Source organism: Xyrauchen texanus, chromosome 7 (assembly GCF_025860055.1).
Source record: "Xyrauchen texanus isolate HMW12.3.18 chromosome 7, RBS_HiC_50CHRs, whole genome shotgun sequence".
NCBI lineage: Eukaryota > Metazoa > Chordata > Actinopteri > Cypriniformes > Catostomidae > Xyrauchen > Xyrauchen texanus.
In genome coordinates, this window is record NC_068282.1 from 14,625,101 (window position 1) to 14,639,221 (window position 14,121).

Consider the following 14,121-nt stretch of genomic DNA (forward strand, 5'->3'; position numbering starts at 1 on the left):
TTTATACACTTATAATGCTAAAACAAAAAAGAAACACTTGCACATGAAATAAAAAGAATCACTTTTTCCTTTTATTTGGTTTTTAAACTGTATACAAGAATGAGTATTTCAAATAGTTTGAACACTATTCATATATGACCCAGAGATGACAATTAAAAAAAAAATGACAAGAGTGTAGACATCACAACAGATCACAGACAGCTGGGAAGGGCATGTCAGGACTTTACACTGAAATCAAAAGTATTTAGACAATGGACAACAAATAATAGAATTAAAAGAGACAGCTCAACAAAATGTAGTGGTAGCTGCTCTGAGGGCAGATGGGCAAAAAAAAAAAAAAGAATCTCTTTCTGTAGACTACTAGTCAACCAACAAGTGTTGGTTTTATTTCTCTCAAAAGCAAAATTTAAAATATCACCACAAAATCCTGATTCCAATAAAAAGACTGATGATCAAATCATTTCTCCAACTGTTTGGTAATGCATCAGACCTTCCCTTTCATATTAGTTCATACATCCTTCACAAATCACTGACCAGTATTGATGAATGATAGACTATGAACGCAAAGATCATGGTAGTTAAAAGTCTACTCTTTAATAATTTCAAAAGGCAACCTATTGAAAACATGTCAAGTTATACAGGATTGGCAACCATCAAATAAAACAACTAAAGTGAAAATGAACTTAGAGAAAGTTTAGACATTGCCAATTAAATTGGAAAGTGTAGTCTGCAATGTGTGCTCTACCGGTTTACTAAAATAAACTAACTTAAATGCTTCAGAAGTTTCTATTGAGGGCAAGTAAACATCAGGCACAAAATCACTTGAGATTTAAAACCATGCAGTAGTTGGATGAATGAAACAGGTCTATTTCTGACAAGGCAGAAGATCATGTTCGCTACAACCCAACAATTTATTACTGAACTATTTAAACAAGTAAAATGTCTGTCAATTTATCATACTTATTTAACCAAACCAATTTAACCAAACCAATAAAACCAGCAATCCATTAAGAAACTTGAGGCAACATGCAAAACTTCTTAAAAATACTGCATACCCATTGTTGTTTTGTTGAAAGGGAGATATGGCCAGCTTCTTAGACATTTTTTGTTGAACATTTTGTATGCTGGCAAAGTATAGAGCCAGAATAAGACCATAAAGTACAAAACAATGAGGACTGCTAAAGGAAAATAATGTGATGATAAAAGGGATCAAATGTTAACTGATGCCACCACAGCAGGTTGCTTTGGGATCTAGGTGGGCACAGTGATCGTTCTTGCCAACAACATCAGTAAGGCAAGCTCTACAATGCCTTGAGCTTGTTCCAGTGCCTCAGCAGCCTCATGGGCTGAGAAACCTGATGCTTGGATCCTCTGAATGTGCTCTAGTGGAAACCGTCCCATTGAGGGCTGTGATGAAGGCTGGATGGAGTCTCCAAGGAAAAGAGGATCCATCTCAGGGGCTTGTTTTTGAGGATCAGGTGACGCAACAGGTCCAAGGCAGGAATTGGATGAGCCAGCTGCTAAAGAAAGGGGGCACTGCTGAGACGGGTCAGCAGAGCTGGAGATGACAATGCCTGAAGTGTTTCCATCTGCAACATCCTGCTCTTTCTGAACATCAGGGGTTTCTCTAAACTCAAGATCTTCCTGGAAAGACATTATCTCTGATAACGTTGACCCAGTACCTCCCTCATCACTAACTCCCTGAGCCTGGTTTCCCTCAGGGGTATAAGAACACTGAATCTCTTTTTTCTTTCCAGGATCTGCCAGACTAGTAGTTTGGTTCTCTGGATGCCTTGAATTGCTTGATGTTGGCAAGTCTGATGTATCCCACACTGATTGAGAAGTAAAGTCAGCTTTGGCAACACTGTCCTCCATGTCATTTGCTGTGGCAGTCGAGGATGAGTCAACAGTTGGGTTCAGAGTGTTATGGTTTCTTGAAGTAGGATCCTGGTCCACCTCATCAGCATCCTGGCTGGGTGTTGAAGCATTGGAGTCAGACAGAGGGCTCCTTTCACACATTGGAGGACAGCTGTTAGACATCAGAAGTTTATGTAGCTCTTTAAGAGCCTTAGCCAGGGATGGGGCGTTATCTGCTTCCAGTTGGTCTCTCTCAGAGGGTATTACACGATCCATACTCTTTTCAGAGTCTGAATGGGCAGGAGAGGACCCGGAGGAAGTGGCTGGCTTTGCATGACAGGGTTGAAATTTCAAATCTGGAACAGGCATGAGTTGTGGTTGAGCCCCTGAAACATTTTCCATCACACTGCTATGCTCTCTCTGGAACTGTTCTGTTAAGTCATAGCCAACTTCTTGTTTTGCATTAGAAGAAACATCCATGTCCACTTCCTGATCGAATGCTTGAATCTGAGTGGTTGGGTTAAAGAGCGTAAAGGGAGATTCTGCTGCTACAGTTCCAGAGGACATGATATTGTTCCTCATAACGGTGTCTATCTGACTGTCAGAATCTCCTGTAATGATGCCACCTGTCACTATATTGTTCTCAGACACCGTACTACAGAATGGTTCCTGAGAGGGAAGAGAGCTTGTGTTGGGAGCAGCTGTCTTTACGCAAGAGGAGATGGAATCAGCCAATACTTGGGACTGAGGGCATAAGGTGCCAACAGGGGGATCTAGAAAGGGTTCTCCCACTTTCAGGGGTGGAAGTGGGGAGGATACAGTTGATTCCAGGGTGGAATATGGGTGGGGAATTTCAATTGGAGATGGTCCCTGGTTTATAGAAGCTGGGGCAGACTTGGAACGATCCAGGGTGAGACTATGTGGATAACTTGAGTTGGAAGATGGCGACGTGAATGGCAGGGATTGTGGTGAGGTAGTTGTTCCATCTTCAATATCTATAAGATATTTAGTATTGGTTGATTACATTTACACTCTACAGCAAATGCTCATGTCTTTAGATACATGTTATATAAAACCATGCAAATTCAACAAATATTGCAAACCATGCAAAATAGTTGGCAAGAAAAATATAATTCATTAGAAGATATAGGGGGTCTTACTCACAAAATGAATGCTCTTCCTCTACGTACCAATGTATATCATACTTTTGCTTTTTACAGTGCTGAATGAGATATTGTATTGGGTTAGCTCAACATATCCATTGTGCCCATGTTATTGCAGTACCTGGTATGAAAATCCCTCTCCAGCTGCCTGTCCGTATGACATCAGTTCTGTCCTGCTCATAGTTAAGGCACACACCACACATTTCATGCAATAAGAGGTAGAAGAGTAAAAATGCATTCAGAGAAAGTGAGCGAAACAGGATGCATGCACCGATTAATCACATTAGTAACACAAGGTGGTATTCAGCCCACAAAAAAATCTGACCTACCACCATTTAAAAGGTAGTCTGTGGTTCTGTCTTCTAAGAGTCTCCTACTCTTCCAGATATTAACAAACACACTACTTTAAAGCATGCAAGTTGATGTACAGTGAGGAAAATAAGTATTTGAACACCCTGCTATTTTGCAAGTTCTCCCACTTGGAAATCATGGAGGGGTCTGAAATTGTCATCGTAGGTACATATCCACTGTGAGAGACATAATCTAAAAAAAAAAAATCCAGAAATCACAATGTATGATTTTTTAACTATTTATTTGTATGATACAGCTGCAAATAAGTATTTGAACACCTGTCTATCAGCTAGAATTCTGACCCTCAAAGACCTGTTAGTCTGCCTTTAAAATGTCCACCTCCACTCCATTTATTATCCTAAATTAGATGCACCTGTTTGAGGTCGTTAGCTGCATAAAGACACCTGTCCACCCCATACAATCAGTAAGAATCCAACTACTAACATGGCCAAGACCAAAGAGCTGTCCAAAGACACTAGAGACAAAATTGTACACCTCCACAAGGCTGGAAAGGGCTACTGGGAAATTGCCAAGCAGCTTGGTGAAAAAAGGTCCACTGTTGGAGCAATCATTAGAAAATGGAAGAAGCTAAACATGACTGTCAATCTCCCTCGGACTGGGGCTCCATGCAAGATCTCACCTCGTGGGGTCTCAATGATCCTAAGAAAGGTGAGAAATCAGCCCAGAACTACACGGGAGGAGCTGGTCAATGACCTGAAAAGAGCTGGGACCACCGTTTCCAAGGTTACTGTTGGTAATACACTAAGACGTCATGGTTTGAAATCATGCATGGCACGGAAGGTTCCCCTGCTTAAACCAGCACATGTCAAGGCCCGTCTTAAGTTTGCCAATGACCATTTGGATGATCCAGAGGAGTCATGGAAGAAAGTCATGTGGTCAGATGAGACCAAAATAGAACTTTTTGGTCATAATTCCACTAACCGTGTTTGGAGGAAGAAGAATGACGAGTACCATCCCAAGAACACCATCCCTACTGTGAAGCATGGGGGTGGTAGCATCATGCTTTGGGGGTGTTTTTCTGCACATGGGACAGGGCGACTGCACTGTATTAAGGAGAGGATGACCGGGGCCATGTATTGCGAGATTTTGGGGAACAACCTCCTTCCCTCAGTTAGACCATTGAAGATGGGTTGAGGCTGGGTCTTCCAACATGACAATGACCCGAAGCACACAGCCAGGATAACCAAGGAGTGGCTCTGGCGTGGCCTAGCCAGTCTCCAGACCGAAACCCAATAGAGAATCTTTGGAGGGAGCTCAAACTCCGTGTTTCTCAGCGACAGCCCAGAAACCTGACTGATCTAGAGAAGATCTGAGTGGAGGAGTGGGCCAAAATCCCTCCTGCAGTGTGTGCAAACCTGGTGAAAAACTACAGGAAACATTTGACCTCTGTAATTGCGAACAAAGGCTACTGTACCAAATATTAACATTGATTTTCAATGTTCAAATACTTATTTGCAGCTGTATCATACAAATAAATAGTAAAAAAAAAAAAAAAAAACACACATTGCGATTTCTGGATTTTGTTTTTTAGATTATGTCTCTCACAGTGGACATGCACCTACGGTGACAATTTCAGACCCCTCCATGATTTCTAAGTGGGAGAACTTGCAAAATAGCAGGGTGTTCAAATACTTATTTTCCTCACTGTATAAAAGGTATAAAGGCTTTAATTTCTAGATAGGGTAGATAGTGGAAATGCCATTTCACCATGTCTAAATGGTTTAATCTTCAATACATTCTGGACTACTGTTTTAACTCCTAGATTATTTTCTCACTGAAATTATCAGTGTTACTTTTGACTGGCACACATTGTACACCACCTTGTGAACTGGGTAAGTAACTGGTTATACACAGCAATCAAGACAAACAAACTATACTAATGCAAGGATCTTTTCATTATAAATTATTTCCTCAAGTTTTTTTTTAATACCATCAGTATTCTTTATGAATCGCTATAGTCTGCTCAATCCCAAAAAAGGACATTTTCATAGTTCTACAATAAACCACCAATGAGGATTAATGTCTTGCATCAAACATTCCAAATTCGATAACCAATTAGCAAAGCTATCTCATAACACGCATCTCACCGCTGTCCTGCACAGATCTTTGTATTGCCTCTGCCAGCTCTCGGTCTGCAATCTCCTCAGGTTGGGTTTCCTCTCGTCCCTCTGCCCCATATGCCAGCCGGGCACATTCGGGCAGCTCTGCCTCAGGCAGAAAACGGGTCTCTGTACCAGTCGTCCCAATTAGGAGGACATTTTTCTTAAGATCTATAGAGCACTGAATAAGAAAAACAAATCAAGCTATAAGATGAGAATGAAAATGATATTAAGAGCTCAAGAGTTGAAGCATTCAACTAAAACTGAAAAAAAAAAAAAAAAAAAGTCTAAACCCAAGTTAAGCTATTTAGGGCACATTTATACTATTTGTGGAGATCTACGGTGCATCCGGAAAGTATTCAGAGCGCTTCACTTTTTCCACATTTTGTTGCGTTACAGCCTTATTCCAAAATTGATTAAATTCATTATTTTCCTCAATTCTACAAACAATACACCTTAATGGCAACATGAAAGAAATTTGTTTGAAATTTTTGCAATTATATATATATATATATATATATATATAAAAAAAATAAAGTATTCACAGCCTTTGCTCAATTCTTCATTGAAGCACCTTTGGCCTCAAGTCTGATGTGTATGATGCTACAAGCATGGCACACCTATTTTTGGGCAGTTTCTCAAATTATTTTTTGCAGGACCTCTCAAGCTCCATCAGGTTGGATGGGGAGAGATGTTCAATCGGGTTAGTCTGGGATCTGGCTGGGCCACTCAAGGACATTCACAGAGATGTCCTGTAGCCACTCCTTTGTTATCTTGGCTGTGTGCTTAGGGTCATTGTCCTGTTGGAAGATGAACCTTTACCCCAGTCTGAGGTCCAGAGCACTCTGGAGCAGGTTTTCATCAAGGATGTCTCTGTACATTGCTACATTCATCATTCCCTCGATCCTGACTAGTCTCCCAGTTCCTTCCGCTGGAAAAACATCCCCCAGCATGATGCTGCCACCAATCACCATGCTCCACTACAGGGATGGTATTGGCCAGGTGATGAGCAGTGCCTGGTTTCCTCCATACATGACGCTTGCCATTCAGGCTAAAGAGTTAAATATTTGCGTCATCAGACCAGATCATTTTGTTTCTCATGGTCTGAGAGTCCTTCAGGTGCCTTTTACAGATGAGTGGCTTCCATCTGTCCACTCTACCATACAGGCCTGATTGGTGGAGTGTTGCAGAGATAGTTGTTCTTCTGGAAGGTTCTCTCTCCACAGAGAAATGCTGGAACTCTATCAGAGTGACCATCGGGTTCTTGGTCACCTCCCTGACTAAGTCCCTTCTCCCCAGATCACTCAGTTTGGCCAGGCGGCCAGCCCTAGGAAGAGTCCTGGTGGTTCCAAACTTCTTCCATTTACGGATTGGAACCTTCAATACTGCAGAAATGTTTCTGTATCCTTCCCCAGATCTGTGCCTCAATACAATCCTGTCTCAAAGATCTACAAACAATTCCTTGTACATCATGGCTTGGTTTGGGATCTGACATGCACTGTTAACTGTGGGACCTTATATAAACAGGTGTGTGTGCCTTTCCAAATCATGTCCAATCAAATGAATTTACCACAGGTGGACTCCAATCAAGTTGTAGAAACATCTCAAGGATGATCCGTGGAAACAGGATGCACCTGAGCTCAATTTTGAGTGTCATGGCAAAGGTTGTGAATACTCATGTACATGTGATTTTTTTTATCATTTTATGAAAGACTTCAAACAAACGTCTTTAACGTTGTCATTATGGGGTATTTTGAAGAATTTTTAGGAAAATAATGAATTTAATCAATTTTGGAATGAGGCTGTAATGTGGAAAAACCAAAACATTTGGAAAAAGTGAAGCGCTGTGAATACTTTCCGGATGAACTGTAGTATGTTTGTATATATCTATACCTAGCCAGTGTGTGTATGTATTTTTATATACACACACACACACACACACACACACACACATACAGGTGGCCAGAAGTTTGGAATAATGTACAGATTTTGCTCTTATGGAAAGAAATTGGTACTTTTATTCACCAAAGTGGCATTCAACTGATCACAATGTAGTCAGGACATCAATAAAGTGAAAAATTACTTTTACAATTTGAAAAGAAACTTCTTCAAAGAGCTCTCATCAAAAAATCCTCCATGTGCAGCAATGACAGCTTTGCAGATCCTTGGCATTCTAGCTGTCAGTTTGTCCAGATACTCAGGTGACATTTCAGACCACACTTCCAGTAGCACTTGCCATCCGGTACTTCTCACGCACCTTAAAGTCTAGCTGATCCCACAAAAGCTCAATGGGGTTAAGATCCACAACACTCTTTTCCAATTATTTGTCTTTCTTTGCCCATTCTAACATTTTCTTTTTCTGTTTCAAAAGTGGCTTTTTCTTTGCAATTCTTCCCATAAGGTCTGCACCCCTGAGTCTTATCTTTACTGTTGTACATGAAACTGGTGTTGAGCAGGTAGAATTCAATGAAGCAGTCAGCTGAGGACATGCAAGATATTTATTTCTCAAACTAGAGACTCTGATGTACTTATCCTCTTGTTTAATTGTACATATGGCCTTCCACATCTCTTTCTGTCCTTGTTAGAGCCATTTGTTCTTTGTCTTTGAAGACTGTAGTGTACAACTTTGTTTTACAATCAAATTTTTTTTTTTGGCACTTTCAAGCTTTGCATAGCCTTCATTCTTCAAAACAATGATTGACTGATGAGTTTTTAGATAAAGCAGTTTCTTTTTTTGCCATTTTTTTTTTTTTTTTTTACCTAATATTGACCTTAAGACATGCAAGTAAATTGCATACTGTGGCAACTCAAAAACAAACACAAAGTTAAGTTTAATTTAAAGAACTAAATAGCTTTCAACAGTGTTTGATATAATGGCAAATTATTTTCTAGTACCAAATTAGCATGATTACTCAAGGATAAGGTGTTGGAGTAATGGCTGCTGGAAATGGGGCCTGTCTAGATGCTGTTTCTTACAGCAGTAATGTCCTGACTATACACTTTGTGATCAGTTGAATGCCACTTTAAAGTACCAATTTTGTTAGGAAACAGCAAAATCTGTACATTATTCCAAACTTTTGGCTGCCATATATATACATTTATATTTTATGTATTTATTTATTTTGTGGATATAGACTGAAAATTTTAATTTACAAGCTAAAAGGTAAGGAGGCTTGTGAAATTGGAAAAGCCTGCATCAAATGACAATTTTCAGTCCAAAGTTAAATAGACAATTTGCTGTAATCCACAGTTTCCGAGCAGACCTGGTGTCTTTTCAGCATGTCAAGGCCCAGCAGCATGTCCATGGGTTGATCCTCCAAAATGGAGAAAGAGCAGGGCAGAAAATCTCCTTCAATCTGCACCTGGGCTAGACAGTGCCAAGAAAAAAACAGAAAAAAATAAATAAAACAATGAAACACACACATTTTTGTACAGTCCATTCATCCAAGCTTTATCCTCAAGGTGAACGTTAGTGGAACTCAGCATAAAATACAGATCAATGCCTTACCCAAATGGACTCTGCCAATAATTTTCTGTGTTCCGACACCTTTGGCAATGCCTGCCCAGCGTCTGTCAACCAGACGCATGATATTGCACCGCTCTGCACATGCTTGACTCATAATGGTCATCTGAGCTCCTAAAAATAATACAAATATTATCTAGTAGTATTTTGTAGGTATTGAAGCACCACAAATTAAATCAAACGTGAAGACGAATAATTATGAATTTATATGTATGTATGCTGCATGTGTGGTAAAATATTTTTGAAAGACTTACGCCAAAATGTAATAATATTTTATAACAGTCATGATGTTTAAGGCGTGACAGTAAAAGCTGAATGCATGTGTGTCGGACAAAATTAAATTAAATACCTGAGTCAACAAAGGCCTTTACAGGGTGTCCATTGACTATGCAGTTAATGTAAAGCATGACCACCTGGCCAAAACTCTCAGGTGCTTCTTCCATTGCAATGGTCATATTCTCCTCAATGTTGTGCTGTCTGGAATTTTAAATAAAAGATTAATGCATTCTACACTTGCCAAAAAAGTCATGTGCATGACCTGTGTGCCATAGACAAAGGTTTTGCAAACAATTTCACCCCTTTGATACCTGATTTCCTCCTCAATCTTGGCCTGGGCCTCAAGGTCAAAGGGATCTGCGGTCAGCAGTCTGATTCTCTCCCTCTCTCTTTTGGCTCGGTCCTGCTGCTGCTCCAAAAGCACCTTGGTGAAGCGCTCTGAGAAAGAGAATCAAAATTATTCTCCATCAAAGGAGACAATGTTCAATCATTCATACATACAGATACATTTAGACTTGTCTTCTCCATTTACCAAGGTCACCACTCAGTAGAGCCTCAGCAAGGGGAGGGTTTCGCTCCTTCAGCAATGACAACTCATGTGGGTTTGCCAGCAACATGTCACGTAGCAAGGCTGGGTTGTCCAATCCCTGAGAAAGGGCTGAGCCGGAGCCTGAGCTTGACCCTGAACCTGGGGTGGTGGCTTGGGGCAGCACTGACGAGGTGGCACTGGGACGTTGGGTTTGTTGCGGTCTGTTTTGGCCTGAGGATGTCCCGGGCACAGCAATAGAACTGAAATCGATTCGTGGCAGCCCTAAGAGATTTAGAATCATTATTATTAATTCCAACAATCACCTCATGATTAATTAACCCAAGAAAAGATCTTGACATGCTGGTTTACCTGGAATTGTGGGTTGTGATGGCAGTATTCTCTCTGCCTGTCTTAACACCACCACGTCTCCATCCTTCAGGCCGTAGTTCCCCAGGGCACGGGTGGGATCATGTAAAGGCTGCTCTGCATATGAAATCTAAACCAAAAGTTAATGAAATGGTTAAATAACTTTTGCTCAATATTTGATCAAACACAGTAGGTCACTTTTCTTAATAAAAATACTTATTAGAAAAATAGCATTGGTAACAGGTTTAAGCTTGCCGTTTCAGTTAAACAAAAACTGAAAATGGACCATGAACACATTAAGTTTTTCTTTCGATTTTGATTCCACAACCTTCAGTTTTTCAGTAGGTAATCACACACACACACACACACACACACACACACACACACACACACACACACTAGAGAAATAAACGTGTGTTATGTTTATACAACCTTATTATTCCGTGTTATTCGGTATTACAGTTTGGGGACAGAATTCGGTTTAGCACAAACATGTCCTTGAAATTGTTTAGCAACTCAAATATTCGCCATCGGACCTTATAACCTTTCTAGATTTGGGGGTTTTCTAGACGGGTTGACACGGGGTCCGGAAGCTATTAATAGCATGGACCTGCCTTGTTGTTTGGGACTAATGTGTTTAGTCAGGTCGCTTAGCATATTGGCTAACTAACTGTTGCAACACTTCTGGAAGATGTTTACCTGAATTTCCCCGGCCGGTATTCCTGATTCTAGTTCACAAAGAGCCAAAAAATCCCTGAGTTCAAGTTCTGGGGACACCTCCAGGGCAAAAGTGGTTTCCGAGCGGTCTCTCGGTGCACAAAACACGGTGAGCAGCATTGCGCCCGGGGTCACTGGAACCCGTATACTGCTTATTTTGCTGCTAGAAACTGCTTTAACTGCGAAGTCTTCTTTTATAACAAATGTCCTCAAGTGTATCCTGTTAAAATTCTGTGTGAAACTTGATTACGAAAAAGTCAAACGCATGAAGGTAACTATGTAAGCAACTACAATTCACTGATTCACTTCCTTCTGCTCTCCTGCCGCTGCCGTAAACCGATTGCGTGTGTCTTAATGCTTCTTCTTTGGGGTTTATGGCGGTTGGCAAACAAACTTTGGTGCATTTCCGCCACCTACTGGGAAGGAGTGTGGAGCATTGACGTTGAAAGTAAATAAAGATAGAGATTGATGGGAAAATAAATAAATAAATAATATTAATCAGATCTTTTGCTTTTAAATAGTCTAACAGATCCTTAGATACTATTGAAGTATTCCTTAACAAGTTCTGTACTGTCATACCACACTACATAGGCTACCACTTAATTACTTAACTTCTTCTGCGAGCTGGGCTTTCTTTATTATATCAAATGCACTGTAACGGTATGCTTTACCATCTCCGTTAGTCCACATATGTTACACAAACCAGTGTCATGTTTAACAAATATATTTTGTGACTGATTCAATGCAGTGTGCCCTATTCGAAGACGTGAAACAGTACCATCCCTTCGATTGTATTCAACCGCTCTCTCGTGACCTACTACACTTTGAATATTGTAAAGATGTCTTCCCTTTCCCTCCCTGTCCCAAATTTATGATTTACCGTGTTTTGAACACCTGCTAATCTGCTAACGTTTGTGCTTTAATATCATGTAATGTAGGGGGCCTGGATAACTCAGCAAGTTACGATGCTGACTACCACATCTGGAGTCGCAAGTTCGAATCCAGGGCGTGCTGAGGGTATCATGTTTTAGCGCTTATCTAGGCATTGCTAGCATGTTTTAACATGTTGTGTTTTAGCGTGTTGCTAGTATGTTTAAGCACTTAGGCTTAAACGCTAGGCATTGATACCAAGTTTTTGCATATTGCTAGCATGTTTTAGCAATTATGCAGGCATTTATAGCATATTTTAGCATGTTGTTAGCATGTATCATCACTTAGCTAAGCATTGTTAGCCTGTTTTAACATGTTACTAACAAGTTTTAACACTTAGCAAGGCATTGCTAGCCTGTTTTAGATTAGGCCTATGCCAGTATGTTTTAACACTTAGCTAGGTAATGTTAGCATGTTTAAACATGTTGTTAGCATGTTTTAACATTAAGCTAGGCATTGCTCACATGTTGTTAACATGTTGCTAGGATGTTGTAGCTAGGCATTGCTTGCATGTTTTAACATATTGTTAACATGTTGTTAACACTTAGCTAGGCATTGCTAACATGTTTTAGCATGTTTTTAACATGTATTAGCACTTAGCTAGGCATTGTTAGCCTGTTTTAGCATGTTGTTAACTTATTGCTAGGATGTTTTAACATTTAGCTAAGCATTGCTTGCATGTTTTAACATGTTGTTAACATGTTTTAACACTTAGCAATCATTGTTAGCATGTTTGACCATGTTGTTAACATTTTTGAACACTTAGCTAGGCATTGTTAGTATGTTTTAACCTGTTGCTAAAATGTTTTAACAATTAGCTAGGCATTGCTAATAGGTTTTAGCATGCTGCTAGCATGTATTCGCTTTTAGCTAGGAATTGCTGGCATGTTTTAGCATTAAACTAGGCATTGCTGGCATGTTGATAGGATGTTTTAGCACTTAGCTAGGCATTGCTAGCATGTTTTAACAGGTTGCTAGCATGTTTTAGCACTTAGCTAGGCATTGCTATCATGATGCTAGCATGTTACTATTTAAAATTGTAGTACTTTATTGGCATGATTTTGTTTACATACAATATTGCCAAAGCATTAATACACAAAACAGATAATGACAAGACAAATAATAATAATAAAACCGTACAAATAACAATAAAGATAGAATTAAAATAAGGTGCCAGGTAGTGAATCAAATAAAAACTATAATAACAATATACACTATACAATATAAAATAAAATACGCATTTAACAGGACATTATGAACATAAGAAAATAAAAAGTACATTAAGGCAGTGATTGGTTTCTGAGGGTGTGCATCTCAAAAATGAATTTTGCTGCAACTGATGCATGATGGTCCTCCCCCAGTAACACCAGCATCTGATCTGTTTCTGCCAAACTGGAAAACTGTGGCATATGGTTTGAGAGTTTGTGGAGGTATTTCTCTCTCAACTCTGTAAATTTCCCACAGTGAAGGAGAAAGTGTGTCTCTGTCTCAACCTCACCCGTGTCACAGTGAGCACAGACTCGTTCTTCCTTTGGAAGCCATGTTTGTCTGTGTCATCCTTTTCTATGTTCAGACTGTGATCACTGAGTCTGTATTTGGTGAGGATCTGTCTCTGTTTTGAATCTCTTACAGTGTGCAGATATTCTGCCAGATTATATGTTCTGTTTAGGGCCCGATAACGTTCCAATTTGTTTTGGTTTTTACTTTCATTTTCCCAATGGTCCAAATATAATATGATTTGGTTTAGCATTTAGATGCTGGGGATCTAAATGCTGTCCTAGCATTTAGATCCCCACATAACATCACATTCCCCTGGGTCTGGAATTGGCTGGTTTCTGTCCTTGTAATATAGAGACTCTGATGGAGGTATGTAGGCTGCACAGATGTAAAGGTCCTTGTCACAGCCTATGATGCCTTTTTTAAGTTTAAGCCAAACATGTGATGAGTCTTTTTTCATGATTGATAGGCTGTTTTTTAAAGTCTCTTTGTACCAAATGATGACCCCACCAGAGTCTCTTACCTGTTTCACATTATAGTTTTTAAGTGATGGCAATAAAGGGCGGTGACTGTCCACATCTGATCTGTACCATGTTTTTTGCAGAATAATGATGTCCTGGTTATAAATGTTTTTCAGGAACTCAGTTTTTAAAGTCGTGGCCCCTAAGATTGTGGAGTAGAGGCCTTGAATATTCCAAGAGAGTACTAGCATGTTTTAACACTTAGCTAGGTGTTGCTAGTGTAAGGCGGGGTGCCAATGTGTTTGCATTCAAAGGCAAAGAGCAAATGTAT

General features: G+C 39.9%; 1 protein-coding gene across 2 annotated transcripts; it reads right to left on the reverse strand.

Moving 5' to 3' along the window:
- Window positions 1-56: 56 nt before the first annotated feature.
- LOC127646174 (protein DDI1 homolog 2-like) lies at window positions 57-11,227 on the reverse strand. 2 transcript variants are annotated; one of them, XM_052129657.1, is made up of 10 exons: window positions 10,885-11,227; window positions 10,189-10,315; window positions 9,823-10,101; window positions 9,602-9,728; window positions 9,364-9,491; window positions 9,000-9,128; window positions 8,755-8,858; window positions 5,480-5,672; window positions 3,142-3,193; window positions 2,762-2,852 (listed from the first exon to the last, which is right to left on the reverse strand). In XM_052129657.1, exons 1-9 carry the CDS (start codon window positions 11,020-11,022, stop codon window positions 3,183-3,185), a joined length of 1,236 nt encoding a protein of 411 aa, XP_051985617.1. In that variant the 5' UTR covers window positions 11,023-11,227; the 3' UTR covers window positions 2,762-2,852; window positions 3,142-3,182. The 2 variants fall into 2 exon arrangements, with proteins under 2 accessions (XP_051985616.1, XP_051985617.1); XM_052129656.1 differs by lacking the exon at window positions 3,142-3,193 and having other exon boundaries at window positions 57-2,852.
- Window positions 11,228-14,121: the final 2,894 nt, after the last annotated feature.

Excerpts from the sequence above, each read along its gene's own strand:
- LOC127646174 (XM_052129656.1), bottom strand. The coding sequence starts at position 11,022 with ATGCTGCTCACCGTGTTTTGTGCACCGAGAGACCGCTCGGAAACCACT. Across the intron at positions 9,729-9,822 it reads TCTACTGAGTGGTGACCTTG|AGCGCTTCACCAAGGTGCTT; the intron begins GTAAATGGAGAA and ends TCTCTTTCTCAG. Across the intron at positions 2,853-5,479 it reads AAGATCTGTGCAGGACAGCG|ATATTGAAGATGGAACAACT; the intron begins GTGAGATGCGTG and ends AATATCTTATAG.